At 42.0% G+C, this 18,889-nt stretch overlaps 1 protein-coding gene across 5 annotated transcripts in view; it reads right to left on the reverse strand.

Annotated features, from left to right (window-relative positions):
* NFATC2 (nuclear factor of activated T cells 2) overlaps nucleotides 1–18,889 on the reverse strand; it is a 94,627-nt gene that overhangs the window by 22,659 nt on the left and 53,079 nt on the right. For all 5 annotated transcript variants that reach the window (XM_069872097.1, XM_069872094.1, XM_069872093.1 and 2 more), the window contains exons 7-9: nucleotides 12,124–12,179; nucleotides 11,091–11,217; nucleotides 8,820–9,515 (exon numbers count right to left, since the gene is read on the reverse strand). In XM_069872097.1, the coding sequence (XP_069728198.1) occupies nucleotides 8,820–9,515; nucleotides 11,091–11,217; nucleotides 12,124–12,179 (879 nt within the window). The remainder of the gene's footprint in view (nucleotides 1–8,819; nucleotides 9,516–11,090; nucleotides 11,218–12,123; nucleotides 12,180–18,889) is intronic.

The raw sequence follows: 18,889 nt of genomic DNA on the forward strand, positions 1-18,889 counted from the left end.
CTCTGGTTTCTTTTTGGTAAACACAGAAAAAGTTAGATTAAAAAATGAGAGAGAGAAAGAGTGTGAAAGCCAGTAGCTGGTTGAAAATTCAAATTAGGAGCTAATATGCTGGGAAGGGAGTTTTACACTCTTCAAGTTTTTGCTCTTCTTCCCGTATCTCTGACTTTCCTGCTGGCATGACTACAGATGTGCTGCTTGTTTTTCAAATCATAGAAGTGGGAATGACCTATTAGGTCATCTGGCTTCTCTCATAGCCAGTGCAGGATTGTCTTCTCATACATTTGTCCAGTCTGCTTTTAAAATTCCTCTGAAAATATACTGCATCCAAAGCACAGGGGCACAGAAAGCACAGAAGCCTCTAGGAGCTGGTGAGTAAGCAGCACTATAAAATGACCAGGGAGTATAAGGCCATACCAACTTCTGCTGAGTAGAAGTGGCTCGCACTATTTAGAGTTCTCATAAGAAAACTAACTTTGATGGAAAATTCAGATGACACACCCTCAATTTTTTATTTAAAAATAGCTAGGTATTTATAAATAATAATATTATTATATTTTCATAAGAAACAAACTATGACAAGCCAGTGGAAGAAAAATGGGCTTAAAATTTACCACCTATATGTGATTCCTGTGAGAGAAAAGATCTATACAAACAAAAAGTCCCCCACCACCAACCATGCTGCCTGGCAGGATGTGATCTTAACTGAAAAAGTTCTGCTTGTGTGAATTATGCTGAGAATCCAGTCATTTTTCTGTAGTACAAGACTTTATAACTGGCTTTCAGTTTACACCATAAACAGACTGTATATCTTTAAGATGGTTATTCTTGCCAGGCATTTTATTTCACAATAGTTAAAGAAATGTGCAGATGTTGTCCAAACTTTTCAAAGCAGCAGGGCTCTTTGCAGCTGCTTGCAAGATTTCAGAAGTGCAGTTTGAAAATGGCTCAAGTTGCTTTTTCACTAGCCTTTGCAGCAGGAACTGAATCCTCCCCTGTAGCAAACTGCACTTTAAAGGGAGAAAAGACCCTTTCCCTTTTCCCACCTTCACATATTCTTTACATTAACACGATCTGTAACAAATGAAACTGCGAAAAGCAGCAATGCCAAACCCAAGAATACAGAGTTTATGAGTCAGGACTCTAATAATAATGAGATTGGTTTTAAAATACTGCAGTCGATCCCCCACCCCACCCCTTCCAAGTTGCATCATTTTTGTCTGCCTAGATTTTGAAAGACCAAAACACCAAGGTTTGTATTTTTAATGGCTTGGTTTTTCTTGGATCGGACTTAAAAAGATCACTAAGAAAAACGTTATCCCCATTTTGCTGCAGCCACCTGCACAGGGACTTCTAAATACATATAAACATTGCAAAACTCACAATGAATTTGTAAAGAATTGGCAAAAGCTTTGAGCAGCCATGTGGAGCTAAGCCAGTTCACTGGTTATATTTATTCAATTTCACTGTGCTAATTTTAAAGGGGAGATAACAGGGTAAACGGTGAAGACAAATAGTACATATCTAGCTACAAGTTCTTTATATAGTTGTCAAGGGTGGTACAACTCCTCGTGGCAAAGCATCTTTCTAATAAATGAATCCATCACATCACCTTTGATGGAAGTTACTAACACTAGGATTCATTTTGAGGTGCTCAATATACAAACCAACGAGACTGAGCTCATGCAATTATTGCCCATGTGAAAATCCTTTATATTACACAGGTTGTAGCTACCCATACAAGTTTAGCCAGCTTAGCCGCGCTGGCATTGCTGGTGAAACCCTTTTTCCAACGCAGACATAGTCATTCCAGTACAAAAGGCCTTCAATGAAACAGCTGCTGGTGGTTCCCTGACTTGGCATACGCTGTGCTGATTCCAGTGTTTCTACACCAACAGAGCTGTGTCTATACAAGGGCTTTTACCATAATAGCTGTGTTAGCAAAATAAAAAAAAAATAAATAAATCAGCCACCTTAACCAGCATAGTTATGTGGTAAGCTGCCTGAGTGTAAAACAACCCTTGTTAAAGGTTTCCAAAGAATGCTGCTCTGGTTCAATACAAAATGGTGAATTTAGCTCTAGAAGGAATTAACATCCTTTCCTGCTTTGCACAGTTTTGTTATAAGCCATTTCCTATCCACACATTTCTTGCTTCTCGTGGCCAAAGCCCCCATTTTCAAAAAATGTTGTCAAAACAGTGAAGATTTTGACTGAACTAAGAGAATTTCTGCATAAAATATCCACCGTCACGCCAAGCTGGCAGGAAGACCACTGATTCATTTTCCTTGCATCCTGTGCTCACATGACGGCTTTGCTCTGTCTCCAGAGTTTGCCCTAAGAAATGAGGGTTTTTCTAATAGATACTAGATACACCTGTTCCCGGTGACAGGTAGCATATTACTTGCTAGCAGTCAATTATTCAATTCTAGAAAGCAGATAGTATTCTTTGATATACACAGGATGAACTGAGAGAATCTGGTGGAAAGACAGAAAAAGGACAGAGTAGCTCTGCCAAAGCCCCCACTTTGGGTAACACGTGTTTTAACAACCTACAACAGAGTCAGCACTGTCCCAGCTCCTGCACACCCAGGCAACAGCATCATGTCCCTTTGGTACCCACACATCTGAGTGGGGTCTGCAGCTGTGAAACCTGGCAGCCTGGGATCCCCTAGGCAAGTTACAGCTCTACCAGTGACTTTTTGCATCACCTGGGGCAAGTCACCTAAAAGCTCTGTGCCCTGCTTCGCCTATCTGTAAGAGCTGGGGGGAAAGCTTGTTTGCTTCTTTCTGCAATTGAATTATTTTAATTCATTACTCTCTCTCTGTACTAGATGAAGAGTGTTACTGGACTGAAAAATATTATTGTTGTTATCCCTTTAAATTGAAAGTGGATTGAAGGAATAAAAGTAAATGTATGGTCTATTTTGGCAGATGTCTTCCAACAGATGGGTGTCTATGGTCTTCTTTATAAGAGCTGTCTGCTGTCTGTGATTCAGACCGTCTAAGGAATGCCATGAGCGTGGAGTAAATGGACAGCAAGTCTGGGAAAGGACTTTATTGTGGTTTAGAAGTTTTCAATTCCCAACTGCATGAACAAGTTCTTTTTTTTTGAGCAACGCTTTGCCATTATTTCAAAATGATCATTGAAAATTGTTTGATGCCTTCTGAAAACTGAGCACTTCCTGCTGATAACAGTCTGCTAGTTTAGCCTTCAAATGGTGGCATGCCTTCCACCGGCAAATCCCTGGAATTGGGGTTTATTGTCTTGGTGCATCAATTCGTGGTGGGACCCTGCCCACCGAGGCACGAAGGCAGTGTTCACGTACCCATCCTGCAGTGCCAGTTCTTGGCAGCGATGCCAGTGGTCTCCTAATGGAGTCTGCATGTTCTTTTGAACAGGAAACGCTTTGTAACATGACTTGCCTGTGGGCACTTACTGCACCAATTAAAGATTCCTGAGCTGGAGAACAAAGAGGTGCCAGTGGAACTATGGTTTTAATCACTTGATTCATTTTCTTCCTTCCTCCACTGCTGATTTTAGATGTATGGGTTTGTATTTTTCTCGCTTTGTTTTGTTTTGCATATTTTTAGGCAGCAGGACAGCTGCTCAGAAAGACTGTTGGGGAAAGGGCAGCCTTGAAATGGGGCTGGATTTGTCTGAATTTTCAAATAACAAATTATTTCTAGAGGTGAAGAAGAACATCAGATGCCAGCCTGCCATGACAACACAAGTACTTAGTTCTTATTCAGGTACGCAACTTTCTTTCTGAGAATCTACACGAGTTTTAGTAACACAATGAATTAAATGCTTAACTGTACTGAAGGGAAGGATAACAAGATACATTTTAATAAAGTTAAACTGAAATACAGGGAAGCTAATACTTTGCTGAAAGGCCAGGCTCAGATGCAACCCAGGAGACCTTCCTCCTGATTTACTTATCTTTCTACTTCCTGTCAACAGACAACAGGATTTTGGGAGCAGAACCATCTTTTTGTTCTCTTTTCATATAGCCTCTAAAAAGTGAGACTCCGGCATATGACTGGGGCACTTAGATCCTAATGTGACACAAACCCACAGTAGCAGTGATCCAAAAATAAAGCATGTAGTGTATCCACAGAGTGCATTAAGGTCCCAAGAGAGAACAGAATATCTGGAAGAAAGTGAGTCAGAGCTTCAAGAATGAGTCTGATGAATACATAGATTTGCTAGAGCATTGAGCAAAATGTTTTGGAGAACGTACATGCTTCGCTCTTAGTCAAACTCTGCCTGAGCAGAAATGACCACACCTATGAAAAGTAGTTCTAATTAAAAACAGAGCATGTCTTTTTTTTGATGCAAATTGTTGCTCTAACTGAACCACAGACTATTTGCAAGATTCAAATTCACTCCTGTCTAAAATGCCAGGAAACAGGAATATTTCCCCTTCTGCCCTGAATTACTATTTTACTCTGTGCATGGACACATGATGAAAACAACTACAAATCAAACTAGAAACGTTCCTAAAGCAACCACCTTCTGTGCTTTCTGGGGATGAAATCAATGCAATGTTAAGAGAGAAAAGTGGCTTCTCTACAGCCAGGCAGGCAGCTGGACTCGTAGCCCATGCCAGTGTGGCACCGCTGCTCTACAGAACCCAGGGCTTAAAACTGCCTTCGCCGTGCAGCTGAGGTTCCCCAGCGCAGGGAAATCCCCAGCTGGCTGCAAGCTGACAGAGCTGGCTCTGGGCCATCCCCTCCATCCGCTGTGCAGGGGCTGGGGACAGCAAGCAGGATGCTCATGACGTGCCAGCACCAGAGCCAAAGCCCTAAGGACCACATCAGCTGCAAGGGGGGCCTGTATCCTGCCTTCCCTCCTGGCTGGACTGACCCTCTCCTTTCATCCATAGGCACACACCTATGTGTGCCTACGCTCCCCGAGGAGCACACAGGACCAGCGTGGATGCAGAGCGTGCTGTGCGCTGTGGGGAAGGCAGGGAGAGACCAAAGCTGGTAGTAAAAAGCTCAGTCCCAACTGCCGCTTACTCACGGCTGACACAGTTGCTTTCCTTTGGGTCCCCAGGAGACCCGGGGTTTCCTGGAGGTACACGCTGCTCAGGCTTGTGCCTAACAGCTATCAGCCTAATGAGAAAAATGAGGAAGATTCTTCCTGAACATGGAGGGAAGAAGGGATTTGAATTTCATTTCATGCCGTTGTGGGGAGATTTTCTTGTTATTGAATGAAACAACACAAAAGGAGAATGCATGAACCTAACACACTCCAAATGATGGGGAACGAGACCCATGTTTGGGGTGATGGTTACTGCGGTGGAGAGCAAAACAGCACAAATTAACACATTGCTTGTAGTGAAGGTGATTGAAAGTGCTGGGTGATTTACAAGCATCACATTGCACACCCTGCAAATCCTTTTTCTAAAGAAATATCCACTGTGTCTGAAATTTTCTGTGAAATACACCAGTTCGCTATAGAACATTTCTGCTGATCGGCAGTCTGATAAACCACTACACGACCATCATCCTTGCTTCTCTCCTCCCCATTAAAGATTACTGGTGCACCAAAAATAATTTAGAGCTGTTGTATCAAACAGACAGTTCTGCGCGTCTGATGTGGTTAGATAGTTACTATTTGAATAATGACAATTTTTTCTTTGTAAAGTTAAAAACTACACAACTTGACAGCTGAAGTGAAGAACTAAATCTACGGCAGGCAAGTTAACAGCATTCAAGACAACAGCTACACATCCATCATTTGTATGTGGAAAGAGCCTAACACCACACTTGATACTCAATCTCTACAAGGCACTTCTAGACCATGTCACATCTGAGCACTTTAGTGTCTGTGATGCATTTATCCTCCTATTGCTCTTGCCACACAATCCTCATATCTCTGTGTTGCAGATGGGAACTGTGGCACACGGCAGCTGAGCAGCTTCCCCAGAGCTACAGAGAAAACCTTTGGCTCTGCAGCACGACCATGGGCAGTTCAGGGCATGACCAGCACCCCAAGCTCCGGATCCCCTTCTTGCTTGATCCTGCCTCACCAAGGGATTTTGGATTGCACTGCAAATAGCAAAATTTTTAACTGGGTTTGTGCTTTAAAGAGCTAATTGGATTGCTCTGAAGGTCCTGGAAGAACTAAGTTCTATTCATCAACATATTTCCGCGCATGTTTGTGTAACTTTTAACACTGAGGGTGGTTTTGGTTATGAATAATATTAAGATGAGTCCTCAGTGCTGAAATTTGCTGAACATTCTCTCATCCTATAGCTTTCACTTCCTGCAGTGGAAGCAGGAAGCTGGAAGAGGTAAAGAGAAATAGCAATTGCATGAGGTATGAGGTGTGCTGTGGTCACTGCCAGGAGAGCAAAAAGACTGAGACAGCATACCCATTCTGAGAGGCAACAGCTTCAGGAATGAGGAACCAACAGAGCAGGACTTGTGCCAGGTCACTTAAGAAGTTTGTGGCAAAGCTCAGAATAGAAGCAAAAGTCCAGAACAACAAGGCTGCATGTTAACCACGAAGGCAGAGGACAAGAGTTGACGAGAGATGGTCACGACTGAGAAAGGGACGAAAGCTGGACTGTCAGCAGAAATATGGATAAAGAAGAACAAAGAAAAGGGAGGAGGAAGATGGGGGAAGGGAAGAAGAGTGAAGGGAAGCGAGATACACAGGAACAGTGATTGCCTAAGACTTTGTGCATCAGCAGCGGTGCAGCTCACTCATGCCAAGCCTGGCTGGGGAATCATCATCTCAGTGTCTATCCATGAAAAATCAGAGCAAGACCTAACAGCTCGCTTTATCTCAAAAGAGTTTTCTGGATAAAAGGGATTTGAGGGTAAAGCCTCCATAATCCTTTGGGTTTGCTTTCTTTTAGTACTATAAAGCACAAAAATAAACTTTCTAGTTAGGAAAAATATGGCTTTTGTTATATTCTGACTCACTTTTCCCCAGCAGCAAACAAAGTGGCTTTTCAATTCAAGTCCTGAACGTTTCAGAATGTAATGTTTTGCAAAGTCCTAAAGTAAATCACAGTTCTCCAAGTCACTCTTCTAGCTAATGTAAACTCACTGAGGCCAGTAAAGAGACTGCATGTGACCAACCTCACCTGACCTGACTTGGGTGGCATAACTGAAACATGAATCTCTTAATTGAAATCAATTCAGGATGATCCAGTCAGTAAAGCAGAAGCCTGGAATTTCATCATTAACTTGCTGTTTTTTGCCTAATGGCTCCTCTTAGCATGGAGGTTGAGCGCATCCCTTATGAGCTATGCTACAGTTAGAAGTTACTGGCTGATTCGAAACCGAGTGAAACTAATTTTGCAATTCGTTTTGGGAGTTCATTTAAGCGGACTGTGGTTCAGTTCTGAAGTTTGATAGCTTTACCTTCAAGATTCTTTCTTTTTAATTTCTTTTACGTGGTTCACACCAAGCATTTTCATAAACATGCAAGAACCTCTGTTTTTAGTAGTAAAAGTACCTTAAAACACAGTGTTCAGGTTTACTATTAGAAAGATTATCTTGCTTTGTCATCATGCCCCATTCCTTGAATGGGAAGTGTGGATTTTGTTTAGCTATTTTCTTGCAGATCCAGCAAAACTCCCAAATCAAATTCACTGTTGAAACCCAATTCAACATTCCTCTTCAGACAAGGGGACCAGTAAAAACTCTCCAGATTTTATTGTGGTGGCACCAAAGCTATCTCAACCACATTTCAAATGCTGACGAACAGAGAAAACCATCCAAACTCTACCCTGCCCACAAAAGCAGCAATGAGGACTGTTCATGTTGCAGCCTCAGTACCACAGCTGAATAAAGTAAAACTTTCATGGGCACAATTTCACACCTCCAGGTGAGCAACTGCAGTAAAAATCCCAAACTACTGGGTGCTTACAAGGCACATAACAGTCCACGTTCACAAGATCAAACCATGCATGCAATTGCCTAAACTGAGAGGACAGCAGCAGTGAATATATGTGAAAATCACGTCGGTACCTCATGCATACACGCACGAACACCCTATATTTGCAGCAATGTGTCCAGCAACCTCACTCTGCTTCCACTAAAATCAGCATCAGGTTTGCTACTAGCCTATATGTTGCAACATCCAGCTGCACTATTAACTTTTATTTCCTCTTGCACGGAACATACTTTAAAAAAAGAACCAATCAACCAGATTGCCAATAGCTGCCTACCTAAGAATAAGCAGGATATGTTCAAAGAAAGCTTTACTCTAACTTATATTCATTCCTAAAGGCTAAATATGCTGGGCTCACAACAAAGAAACAGCATTGTTTTACTTATCAATGTCCTACTGTTCATCTGTAACATCTGCAATAGTTTTGCCTGCAGCACTACCCCATTCATTACAGGCCTTGATACACTGTTCAATGGGCGTTTTTTTGGTACAAAATGTACAAAAGCATTTAACAAAGTGGACTTTGCCCTGATATGAATAATAAAAAAATAATAAAAATGCGCATTTTGTTTCAGATTCTCCATTTTCCAAACTAACCTTTGGCAAATGGAAGCAAAATGGCAGCAGCTTGAAACCTGACAGCTCGCTCCATGGCACGAAGCAAGGCAGAGGGTTTCTGCAGAACAGTACGTTTTTTGCTCACTTGCCAAAATACATCGTCATTTACCAAAAATGCAGTTGATGAAAGACCAAAATGCAGCATAAGCAACCAGCAAATATCCACACTCATCAAACGGAGGCCACGTTGGTTTTGTGCTGAGAAACAGGTGGGAGTTCTAAGACCTAAACCTCCAACAAACTGCCTCTCCAACAAACCGACCCATACAGGAGAAAAGCATCGCTTACCGTCATCCAGATATGCTTGGTCCAGATTCTGTTCCTGTTTAATGGTGACTCCAGCTGGTAACACTTCTTTCTGGTCACTAACCGGTGGTCCATTTTTTGCTGCTCTCTGGCCTGAGGCTGCCTGCTGCTGGATCACGGTAGGATACGAACTCGGACTTAACCTTTGTGCTTGACTGACCTGGGGCTGGCTGGGTCTTGCAACATTTGACGTGAAATTTTCACAGCACATGATGTGCTGAAATTCTTGGTGACTTCCACACCTCAGCTGCTGGTTGGTTGGAGAATAGTGAATCACTGGAGAAGACTGCTGGTTGCCTGGAGAGTGGTGGAGCACCGCTGAAGTTTGGCCTGGAGAACCAGCGTGCACCAGCACCGACCTATGGGCATCTGAAATAGCAACTGGCGTGGCCATCAGATTGGATTGCTGGTAGCCCAGCTGGCTCGGGCTAAGGCTCTTGCTTCTTTGGTATATTACAGCGGCAGGATTCTGCTGATGGTATCGAGAATCGGGAGAAGAAAGGCCTGAGCGCAACTGCTGGCAAGGGGCCATAGTGGCCACAAGACAGGAAGGGGATTCGGTGACCATTGTGTGCTGTGAATAGTAAGGCTGTGTTACAGTTCCCAGACCACTGTGCACTGTATTGCAGATTAAGGCTGGATCATAGTCATCAATGGGCTCTGTTTTGATTGATGGTACTAGAATAAAGCATGCAAAGGACATTATTTGTAACAAGCTCATGAGAAACAGAGAGGTTTTCCTTGAAGTAATAAGAGACTGAAGCCATTTACAAGATTTCATTTGTATCTTGTTGGCATTGAGTTTAATAAGTCATGTATATGAAATCGTGACAGTCTCTCTTGAAAGCACTCTGTACTAAGAGGTTCTTGAAAATCCTTAATGAACTATTTAACCACAAATTTCTAAAAATTCAAAAATTAAGTACTTTCGCCCATATTTTAATTCATTTAAGGCCCATTCTGGAACATAAGCAAAGTAAGAAGCCATAGATAGGTGTATTATGCAGTAATTCTATCTCAAAGAAAAACCTGAATAAATTGAAATCCTATGACATATACAATTCCACATTTTTCTGTCAACCATTTAACTAGTGACTAAAGGCAAAGTAGAACTATTTCAGGGCTTTCTTTTTAATTCCTTTGCTGCATGTGAATTCCTTAGTACTGAGAGTTAAAGACCTTTCCGACACCATAATTTAAAAGACCACGATTTAGTAAGAATTGTGTGAATCTCGGTATGGATAAATGATGGTCCTCAACAAAAAGCTGCTCACATTTCTAATGATTTTTTGTCAAATCTTCCCCAAAACTCAGTACAAAAATACCATAAAATGGAAACCATATAATGGTTGTGCAACAGAGTTATTTTTTGGAAGCATAAGGATTCCTTCTCCAAAGTGATCTCTTTTAGGGATCGTATTGAGACAGTATTGCACATCTGAATACTATTCCATGGCAGAACAATTTAGCAACTGTATAAAACCTTCACATTGGCGACACCCTTTACAGTTCATAAATTCAGAGAGAGGACCAGAGATTTGCAGGCTGGAGGAGACCAGAATAACAATCAGAATGAACGTTTGCCTGTCCTTAGATACCAGTCAAATTAAGACATCATTTTGAAGCTTCCATAAAATCTGGTACTGTTATTTTATGCCTTCTGGTTTCCACAAACATAATACTCTGATTTTCTCACAATAATTTTCTCCCAGCCAAAGCTGAAAAATTCCAGGAATCTCATTAGTAATCCTACTCCATTCATTGCGACATGGTTCAACAATTCCCAAGAGGAAGAACATTAGGAAAGCATCCATATTTTTCTCAACCAGCCTCATTCTGAAGAATATATATCACTCATCTTCCTCCATACCAAGCCCCTGTTACTTTCCTGGATCTGATGTTATCTTACTGCTGTTCGTGTCAGCTGGGGAAGGCAGCGCTCATGGTTTTCACAGGGTTACATCATGTCACAGACCGAGTCTGCTCCCACTGAGGATGTTGGCAAGCTTCCATCAAGTGAATGGGGCAGCATCAGCCCATTGCCAAGATAACTGTCTCCTCAAATTTATGGAAATTCCTGATCATAAATCACAGGCATCCTATACACCAAACAGTTGTTGAGTGCTTAGCTGCACTCAGCTGAATTAAATTACTAAAATTTAGATCCTCAAATAAAGGCGAGAAAACAACATAGCAGACAACAGAATCTTGCCCATCAGAACTAGCCAACAACTTGCTGTCCCTGAGAATTACCTGGGTGATAGGTAAAATGCTGGGGTTGGCTTCTTTTTCTTTTCCCATTGATGACGTAGAAATTCACCTTCACGGCTGTGCGAATGTGCTTGTTACGGTACTCTGGTATTTCTACAAAAAGCATGCTCTGAAAAAACAAAAGGTGACAATATAACATTAGTAACTGAGGCTGACTGGGGATCATTTCTCCTGTTATGTGTCCAGGCATAAAGGAAGAGAAATCTTCTAAAAAGAATGGTATGAGAAGAAGAAAGGAAAAAAAAATGGGCAGATGATGAAAGACTAGAAAATTTTTGGTATTAGTAAGCTGGTATCTATTAATTGGATTCTTGACATCCTGAATTTGGGGAGAGAAGTTTCAGCTGCAAATTGAACACACAAAATGATGATAAATGCAGCAGCATTGATAATCACACTGTGCTTGATAAACAAGTATGTATTGCAGAATTCCCTCTTTTTGTTAGAATAAACTTGATTGTTTTGTAGGCTTTTTACTTATACACAGCTGGATCCCACTTCCACGGAAATTTACAGCGAGTGTCCTGTTCTTTTCCGCAAAGGCAGGCAGGCATGGCCCACGGCAATGCAAGCACTAGCTCCTAAACGCACTGAACAACTACAGTAAGGTCCCATTAAGCAAAGTGAACAAAGAAGCTCATTCCCTTGAAAGATCAACGTTCATTTTAAATACTATTGTGCAAATCCTGTCCTTCCAAGTACAGTGCACCCAAGACTTCCACACAGGCAAAAGGAAGTCAGGACAGCCAGCATCCTGCAGAGGACTGGGCTGATACAATGGAGTCTTCTGCAAGAACACAAAATCTAGCAGTTATTCAATTTTCTCTGGGTTACTGCTAAATGAATAGTTTCTTTTTGCAATACATTTACTGCTGAAGCATTTGACATTTGTTCATCACAGCAGTAAGATAGCTGCTCTTTCTGCTTTTGAGACGCTCTTTGAAAACTACTCCTTGAATACAACTTGCTGTCTAAGAAGCTCAAGGCGAGGACATCCAATGTTCTGCATACTTACAGGCTGGCTCTTATCTTTGTCGACTGTTGCCTCCATTTCCCAGATCTGCTGCCCATCTAGAAAAACATCACAACATTAACCTTGCAGCTTTTATTTATATATAAAGCTTGACTATAAAAAAGGAGACAAATTAAAGGCATCGAGTTAGCAAAGATCTCAAAATGGACTTAATTTCAAGCACTTTCCCAGTCCTAACTAAAAGCAACAGCACTTAATTTAAACTCATCATGGAACACTTCTCTTGCCAGGAAAAAGCTTACATACATATTAAAATTAAATGTTTATGTAGAAATTAGCTGAACTGAGGAATGAAATATTTAGCACAGGTACAACATCTGCTTTTTACCAGACTTGATTTCAGCCAGCTTGACTGATGGAGGGCAACAGAGGGTCAGATAACTTGTTAATGGTCACATTCGGTGAGCAGCTCAGCAAACTTTCCACTATTTTAAGCTAAGACCACACTGCTCCCCACCAGTGTGGTAAGTGGTGGAATTGGCGAAGAGGTGGAGGAAGGACTATCTAAAAATCCAGATCTCATATGGGGTGCTTGGAGTTGGAAGCAAGCAAACAGAGCCACTTCAGGCTGATTTTCAGAGGTGCTACACAGCGCAACTGGCAGATGCTCTGAATTCTCATGGGAGCGTAGGATTTTCTAGAAGCAGTTCAACAGGGACAGATTCTTAGCAAAATTGGGAAAACAGCTATAAAGGGTGCTTAATTTGTGTCATGCATGCCTTATTGCTATTTATAGTCATTTCTTACATGTGCAATATTGAAACCTCAGGACATGGTATCTAGCAGTATTTTTCCTCTGACTGAGGAACAACAGGCCCAGCTTCTCTGGCGGTAGACGGGCACCTCAGCACTGTGAGCTGTGACACTATAAGTCACTATAAAGCACCAAATATTCACTGTACTCAGCGTAAAAGTACCTCATTGCATGTGTGACAGCCTCTGCCTCCGAACCACTGGAAGTCTTTCTGCTCTTAATTACATCCACACAACACATCTCCATTCTGTTACACAAAATTGTATTTATAGAGGAAAATAAAATTTATCCCCTTGTATGGAATACCATCAAAGTAACCCCAAGCTATATAAAAGTGCATCAGTAGCGACACGACATTCGTACACAGACTGGGTGCTTCATCTGGCTACAAATAGTTCTTAAATCTACTGTCGCCCACACTTCCCAGAAACATCTTTTAGCAATGCCTCCCTTATTACTATTTTTTTAGATTTTAATTTCTACCCTCTTTTATTTTTATATTCTGCTGAGCCTTTTAGCCAAGCAATTTGCAGAAGAAAAATACTGATGGGAAAAAAAATTGCCTCATACCTTTCCGAAAGCTTGATTTTAAAATGAATAGGGGACACGTATCCAAACGAATCGATGTGACTTGAAATACTGCAGCCACAAGGCTGCTGTTTGCTTTGGAGAGGGGGAGGCAGCTCCCGGGCACGTTTCTGCAGGGGTTCCCCAGACTGCACGCCCAGGTCTGGCAGCACAGGGGTGGAAGCCTCCTAAAAACAGTCCTTCTCACAGGACTTTTTTATTTTTCCCGATTCTTGGAAATTCTGCAAGAGTTGCTTTTGTCCTCTGTTATTTAAGTACTTCTGCTTCTGGCGAAAAGGGAAATGAAAGAGTATTTTTAAATGCATTTTGCATTTTTTCTGTTGTTTTCCTCTTTGTTCTCGGCTCTGTGCAGACAATGAGCTGACAGATGTGCCCGGCTCTCTGGGCAGCCTCTCCCGCCGGCCCCAGCTCCACATCCTGCGGCCCCCGGGTCCCTCACTGTGTGCCCCCTGCACCCGGCAGGACCTCGCCTCCTCCAGCACCCTGCACCTCAGGTTCCTCTCCTATGTTCTGGCCCCTAAACAGACACAAGGGAGAAAAAGCTTTTCCCATAGTCCATCGCCAAGAGAGTGCCCCTTCTTCCTCCACGACGGGCTGGCCCCAGGGTGTTTGGGCAGGGGGCCTGGCTTGTGCTGGGGCAGGACTGGGCACACAGTGTTGGTTGGGCCTCCTCGCCTCAATCCTTCCCACCGGGGAAGTTGAGGCAACTGAGGGAAAGCTGGGAGCTGGGCTCCATCCATCACCTACCTGTGAGGAAGAGCCTTATGGGGGGATAGAGGAGACAGAGAGCCCAGGTCTCCATCACCTCACATCGCTACTGCCACGGCATTCTGGCAGAAGGAGAAAATGCTAAATAATTCCAACTTTTTTTTTCTCTTTTATTAAGTGTTTCAAGTTCCTCTACAGTGAGTCAGTTGTCTTTTCTACGCTAACATGTGGATTAGTGACAGACTGCCGGAGCAGAGACGGCCTCACCAAGCTGCGTAATTAGAGCCAGCAAGGCTCTCGCCTGATGTGCTGTTTAGCCCTCACATCCCAACGGACCGCGGTGCAAAGGAATGGAAAATACTCCATTATTCAACAATCAGCATTTGCTTTGGCTACTGCTCGGAACTTTTGCAGGTTAAATCTATAACGCTATCAATGCAGTTAATGCCTCACCATGGTTGAAATGGTAAATATCTCAGGGAAGGGGGAAGCCAGCAAATATCTGGGGTTTAATCCAGCAAATACTAAATGCATTGTCTGATGACAAAGTAGTAAATACTTAATTCCTCTTCTAGTTGATCCTAGAGAAAAGTAACTATCATGGCATGTGTTAATGAACCTCTCCACACACAACCCCCAAAAAACTCAAGAGATTTTTTTTTATAGTCCTCTAAGGAAAAAAGGAGGGAAAAGGAAACAACAAAATATGTCATAAAAGAAGAGCTCTGATAGACACACACTGGGAACTGTCTAAACAATGCAATATGAAGATGTCCTAACAACAAGGACAGCCAAGCAGGAATAATTGACACTGGTTTTTCTTCAGGCAGAATGCTTTCATCTTTGTTTCTGTACTGTAAAATTCAAACAGCCTGTGCAGATACAACAGCACTAACTACACAAAGAAGGTAGAAATCAAAAGGATTTCTTGGTCCAAAACACATAAAATAAAGGAGGAACGGGCTTCCAAGTCATCTACTGTATTCAAGAGGCCTGTGAAGCACATGCAACCACAATCATGGTGGATTTGATTTAGTAACCAAGCCACTGAAACGGCACTAAAAGCTAATGAAGCCAACCATAAAAATCAAATGATGTTTAGGCTGAGTCCAAAGTCTGCAGGGATTAAGAGTAAGAATGAGAAAAAACTAACCAAACAAGAAATAAATGTATTTGGGGTTATCATTGTAATGATGATAGATGCTTCTGTTTGGATATATTCATGCTCATGGCAGCTAAACAGGTCTCTAACAAATCTGTCAGCAGCGGCAAACACTGTTCTTTAAGCACCAAAGCCCTGTTGAATATAATCACTCTGCAGCTCACTCCCTGACCTTTATGCTTAAATATCATGATGTGACTCCATCTGTCTCACTGCTTCACTTCTATAGTTGCAAATGTACAAACTTTAGTTCAACACAATCAATATTTGCTTTTCCTTAACCCCTCTGGATATGCACGTTACGGTGAGCTTCTGGCAGAAGGATGAGGGAAGCCATGAATAAAATGAAAAATACAACCACATCCAGAAGTCTCTCTACTTTAACCTATCCTTTTTCCTGGTAATAAAAAGAAGTCTTTTGATTCTGTACACTCAGAGTTAATGAAGAGCAGGAGGAATAAACTGAGGTCTCAGGCCCATCTGTAGGACAATTAGAGCAAATTTTGAACAGAGAAGACTTGCACCAAACATTTATCACCTTTAGAATGTGCATAAATGAGAAATTTTTGAGGAGGAAATTGAAGTGGATGCTTAAAGAAAGTAACAGCAAAACCAGGATTTTTATTGTAAGGATATGCTAAAAATCATCATGCTGATATGATGGTAGAGTACAGCTCCAGTATAAGGCAAGTGTCACGACCTGGGTACTCAGAAATAGCCCCTTTTCTCCAGGGCCAGTGTGATGCCTAAACACTTCTGATGCATTTTCCTTGGACCAGGAGGTTGGCTCAACAGCCTCCTGGAGTTCCTTCTGTTCATAAATATCTTGTAATTCTACCATGGCTCAAACGGGGTAAATGACTGGTCCTCTCTTTGCATGCAGACTGAAAAACTTAAGCCCCAGCTTGACTGATAACTCAAGCTAAAGTCTCCAAATATAGATATGTTTATTGCACAAAATTAAATCTGCTTTGCCAGTGGAGAATAAGAAAACCAAAAGAGCAACAGCATCATTTTTGTAGAAGTATTGCAAGAACATGAGCACACAGATGCGGTGAGCGTGTGCTCTGAAAGTCGCAGTCAGTGCTCGGCTCTCAGCAGTGCTGCACACCAGCCAGAGCACTGCAAGATGTGCCAACACGTGCCTGGAGCACATGGGAGCTTGTTGCCAGGTCCATGTGTGTGGCATGTCTCAAACTCTACCTCTACAATGGGGAATTCAATCAGTGCCCCTGAAAAAAGCAGTAGTTCCACAAAAGATGACAAAATATTTTTTACTTAGACCCTGAGGTCTTACCAGCCATGTCTACCTCATGCAATATTTTTACTGTTGTGGTTCCCTGCTCATTTAATGGTTTGTCTTAGTTGGCAAGTCTTTAACACCACAGGTCAGTGAAATGTTCAGGAAATAGAGATTTTTGTGCTGCTTCAGGGCTATGAGACTTAGCATTAAACCCTGATGAGAGATCTGATTGTGTCAGCACTCTTTGGAGGAATGAATGACTTGTTGGAAGAAGTAATTCTACCCTCTCTAACTCAAACTGTGACCATACCAAAGTCTTGCTTGAAACTTTGGGGAAAATCAAAACGTCAGTCTGCATTAGGAACATTTTGGGTGATTCTCTGCAGCCCCTTATAGGGCTTTTTTTAATTAGCCAATTAAAGGTTTTCTGAACCAGTTACAGCCTTTACACATTATTCACGATCCCTTACTCATGACTTTGGGGTCAGTAACTAGTAGAGAAATAAACTTACTGCTTTATTTGAACAAGCATGACTGATGGACTGAGAATTTCAGAGAATTTTCTTTGCAGCTCTCTCCAGTTGAAGAGCAAGTTTACTACTGTGCCAATTCTGTGTGTGAGTCTGCGCCTGCATGTGATTTTATGCTTGAAAATCTACATTGCCTTTTAGTCAAGCATTACACAAATTATTTAATTAACAACCTGTTACCTTTTCCCAGGCAACAAACCATGCTGGTTCCCCAAAGAAACTGAGCCTGGTAGCTAGTGGGACAGCTGGTCTGACTACACATTTCTGCAGTTCCCTCTGGGCTTGCAATGAATTGCCCCTATTCACTGTGTTTCTTGGAAGGTCTTCCAAAAAAGCACAACAATCATCTCTGTAAGCTTTTATCAGTAGATGATGGGCATCTCTAGAAAACAGTCAAGATTTTTTAGAGCCACCCCAAGAACAAAGGAAGCAACAGTGAATGCTTTTCAGCAGAACAGACACCACTTCTGAGATGCAGAAACCTCACAGACAGGGGAACATTCACACAAAGCCTCTGCTGCTCTTTTGGTGATGAATTTTGATTTCAGCTGGGAAGTTATTCTGCTTCACATCAGTGCAAGTATGCTCAGCATCTGGTCCTAAGCAGCTGTCTCCTTCTAAGCTTTTACTTCAGAATAGTTTGCAAACTTTAGAGCGGACACAGCATGAGTGAATTTACAACTCACAAAAGCAGAGCTATTGACTTTTTCACTGAACTTGATTTCCATGGATTTCTTTTTTTTCTGAAGCAAGAATGCCCACTGCAGTTAATGAAGCTCTGTTTAATGATGAGCTGAGGCCAGTGCCTTCATTTCACTGAGGACAAAAGTTTGAGTCACCAAGGCCAAAGATACAAGTCAAGGTCTGGGAGGTAAAAGGCCAGTGGATTAGTCATCTGCCATCCAGCCCGGCCCCAAATCTGACATTTTGTACAGTGAGAACAAGTTTAGAGGAGATTTCTCCCCATCTATTTTCGAGGAATTCAAATCACACTAAAATAAAACATACATACAGTAGTTTAGTAGTGAAGCAGCAGGGGCCGTCTGTCATTACAGAGGTCTTCCAAATGATTCCTTAAGTCAATTCATCAAAGTAGATATGTTATTTTTTTAAGATTATATGTGTGTTTGTGTGTGTGTGCGTATAAATTATTAAACAAAAGCTCCTCTCAAAATAAAACCACTGGGAACCTCCATGTAATAAAATGAGTCACACCAGGATGCGATGACTAAGTGGGAGAATAGGGAATTCCACTCCTCATGCCAGCTTTCTACATGATCAATTTTCTGTCAACAGGTGATGGAAGCTTGTTGCTCTGCCTTTTGTTTATTCCAAGTGTTATTATTATTATTTAATATTCTCTTTAAACAATTAAGATTCAGAGCCAAATAATCAGGACCAGGCATACTTCCACCAGGCGCCCCCATAGTAAACAGTGAGCCAGGGAAACCAGGCCAGTAGTGGCTGCCTGTGTTAATAAGGATTTACCAGCTGTAAAATTCCAAAATCTTGTGTCATACGGGGAAACCTTCCAAAACACTGGATTCCACCCTGTCTCACTGAGTCTCTAACAGCTATGGCAACTCCATTTCTGCAGCCACAATCTTTTGCATTTTTGTGTGTGTGATCCTTAGTTTTTTTCCTGTTTTGCAGTGTTTTTCTGGGATCTCCAGTTTAGTGTCTGACAATTGTCCCATGGGATTACAAGAACACCTAGGGCAGGTGGCACACTTCAGCCAGGGGTAAACCTGTGGGCAGAGAGG

This window comes from Phaenicophaeus curvirostris, chromosome 18, assembly GCF_032191515.1.
Source record: "Phaenicophaeus curvirostris isolate KB17595 chromosome 18, BPBGC_Pcur_1.0, whole genome shotgun sequence".
NCBI lineage: Eukaryota > Metazoa > Chordata > Aves > Cuculiformes > Cuculidae > Phaenicophaeus > Phaenicophaeus curvirostris.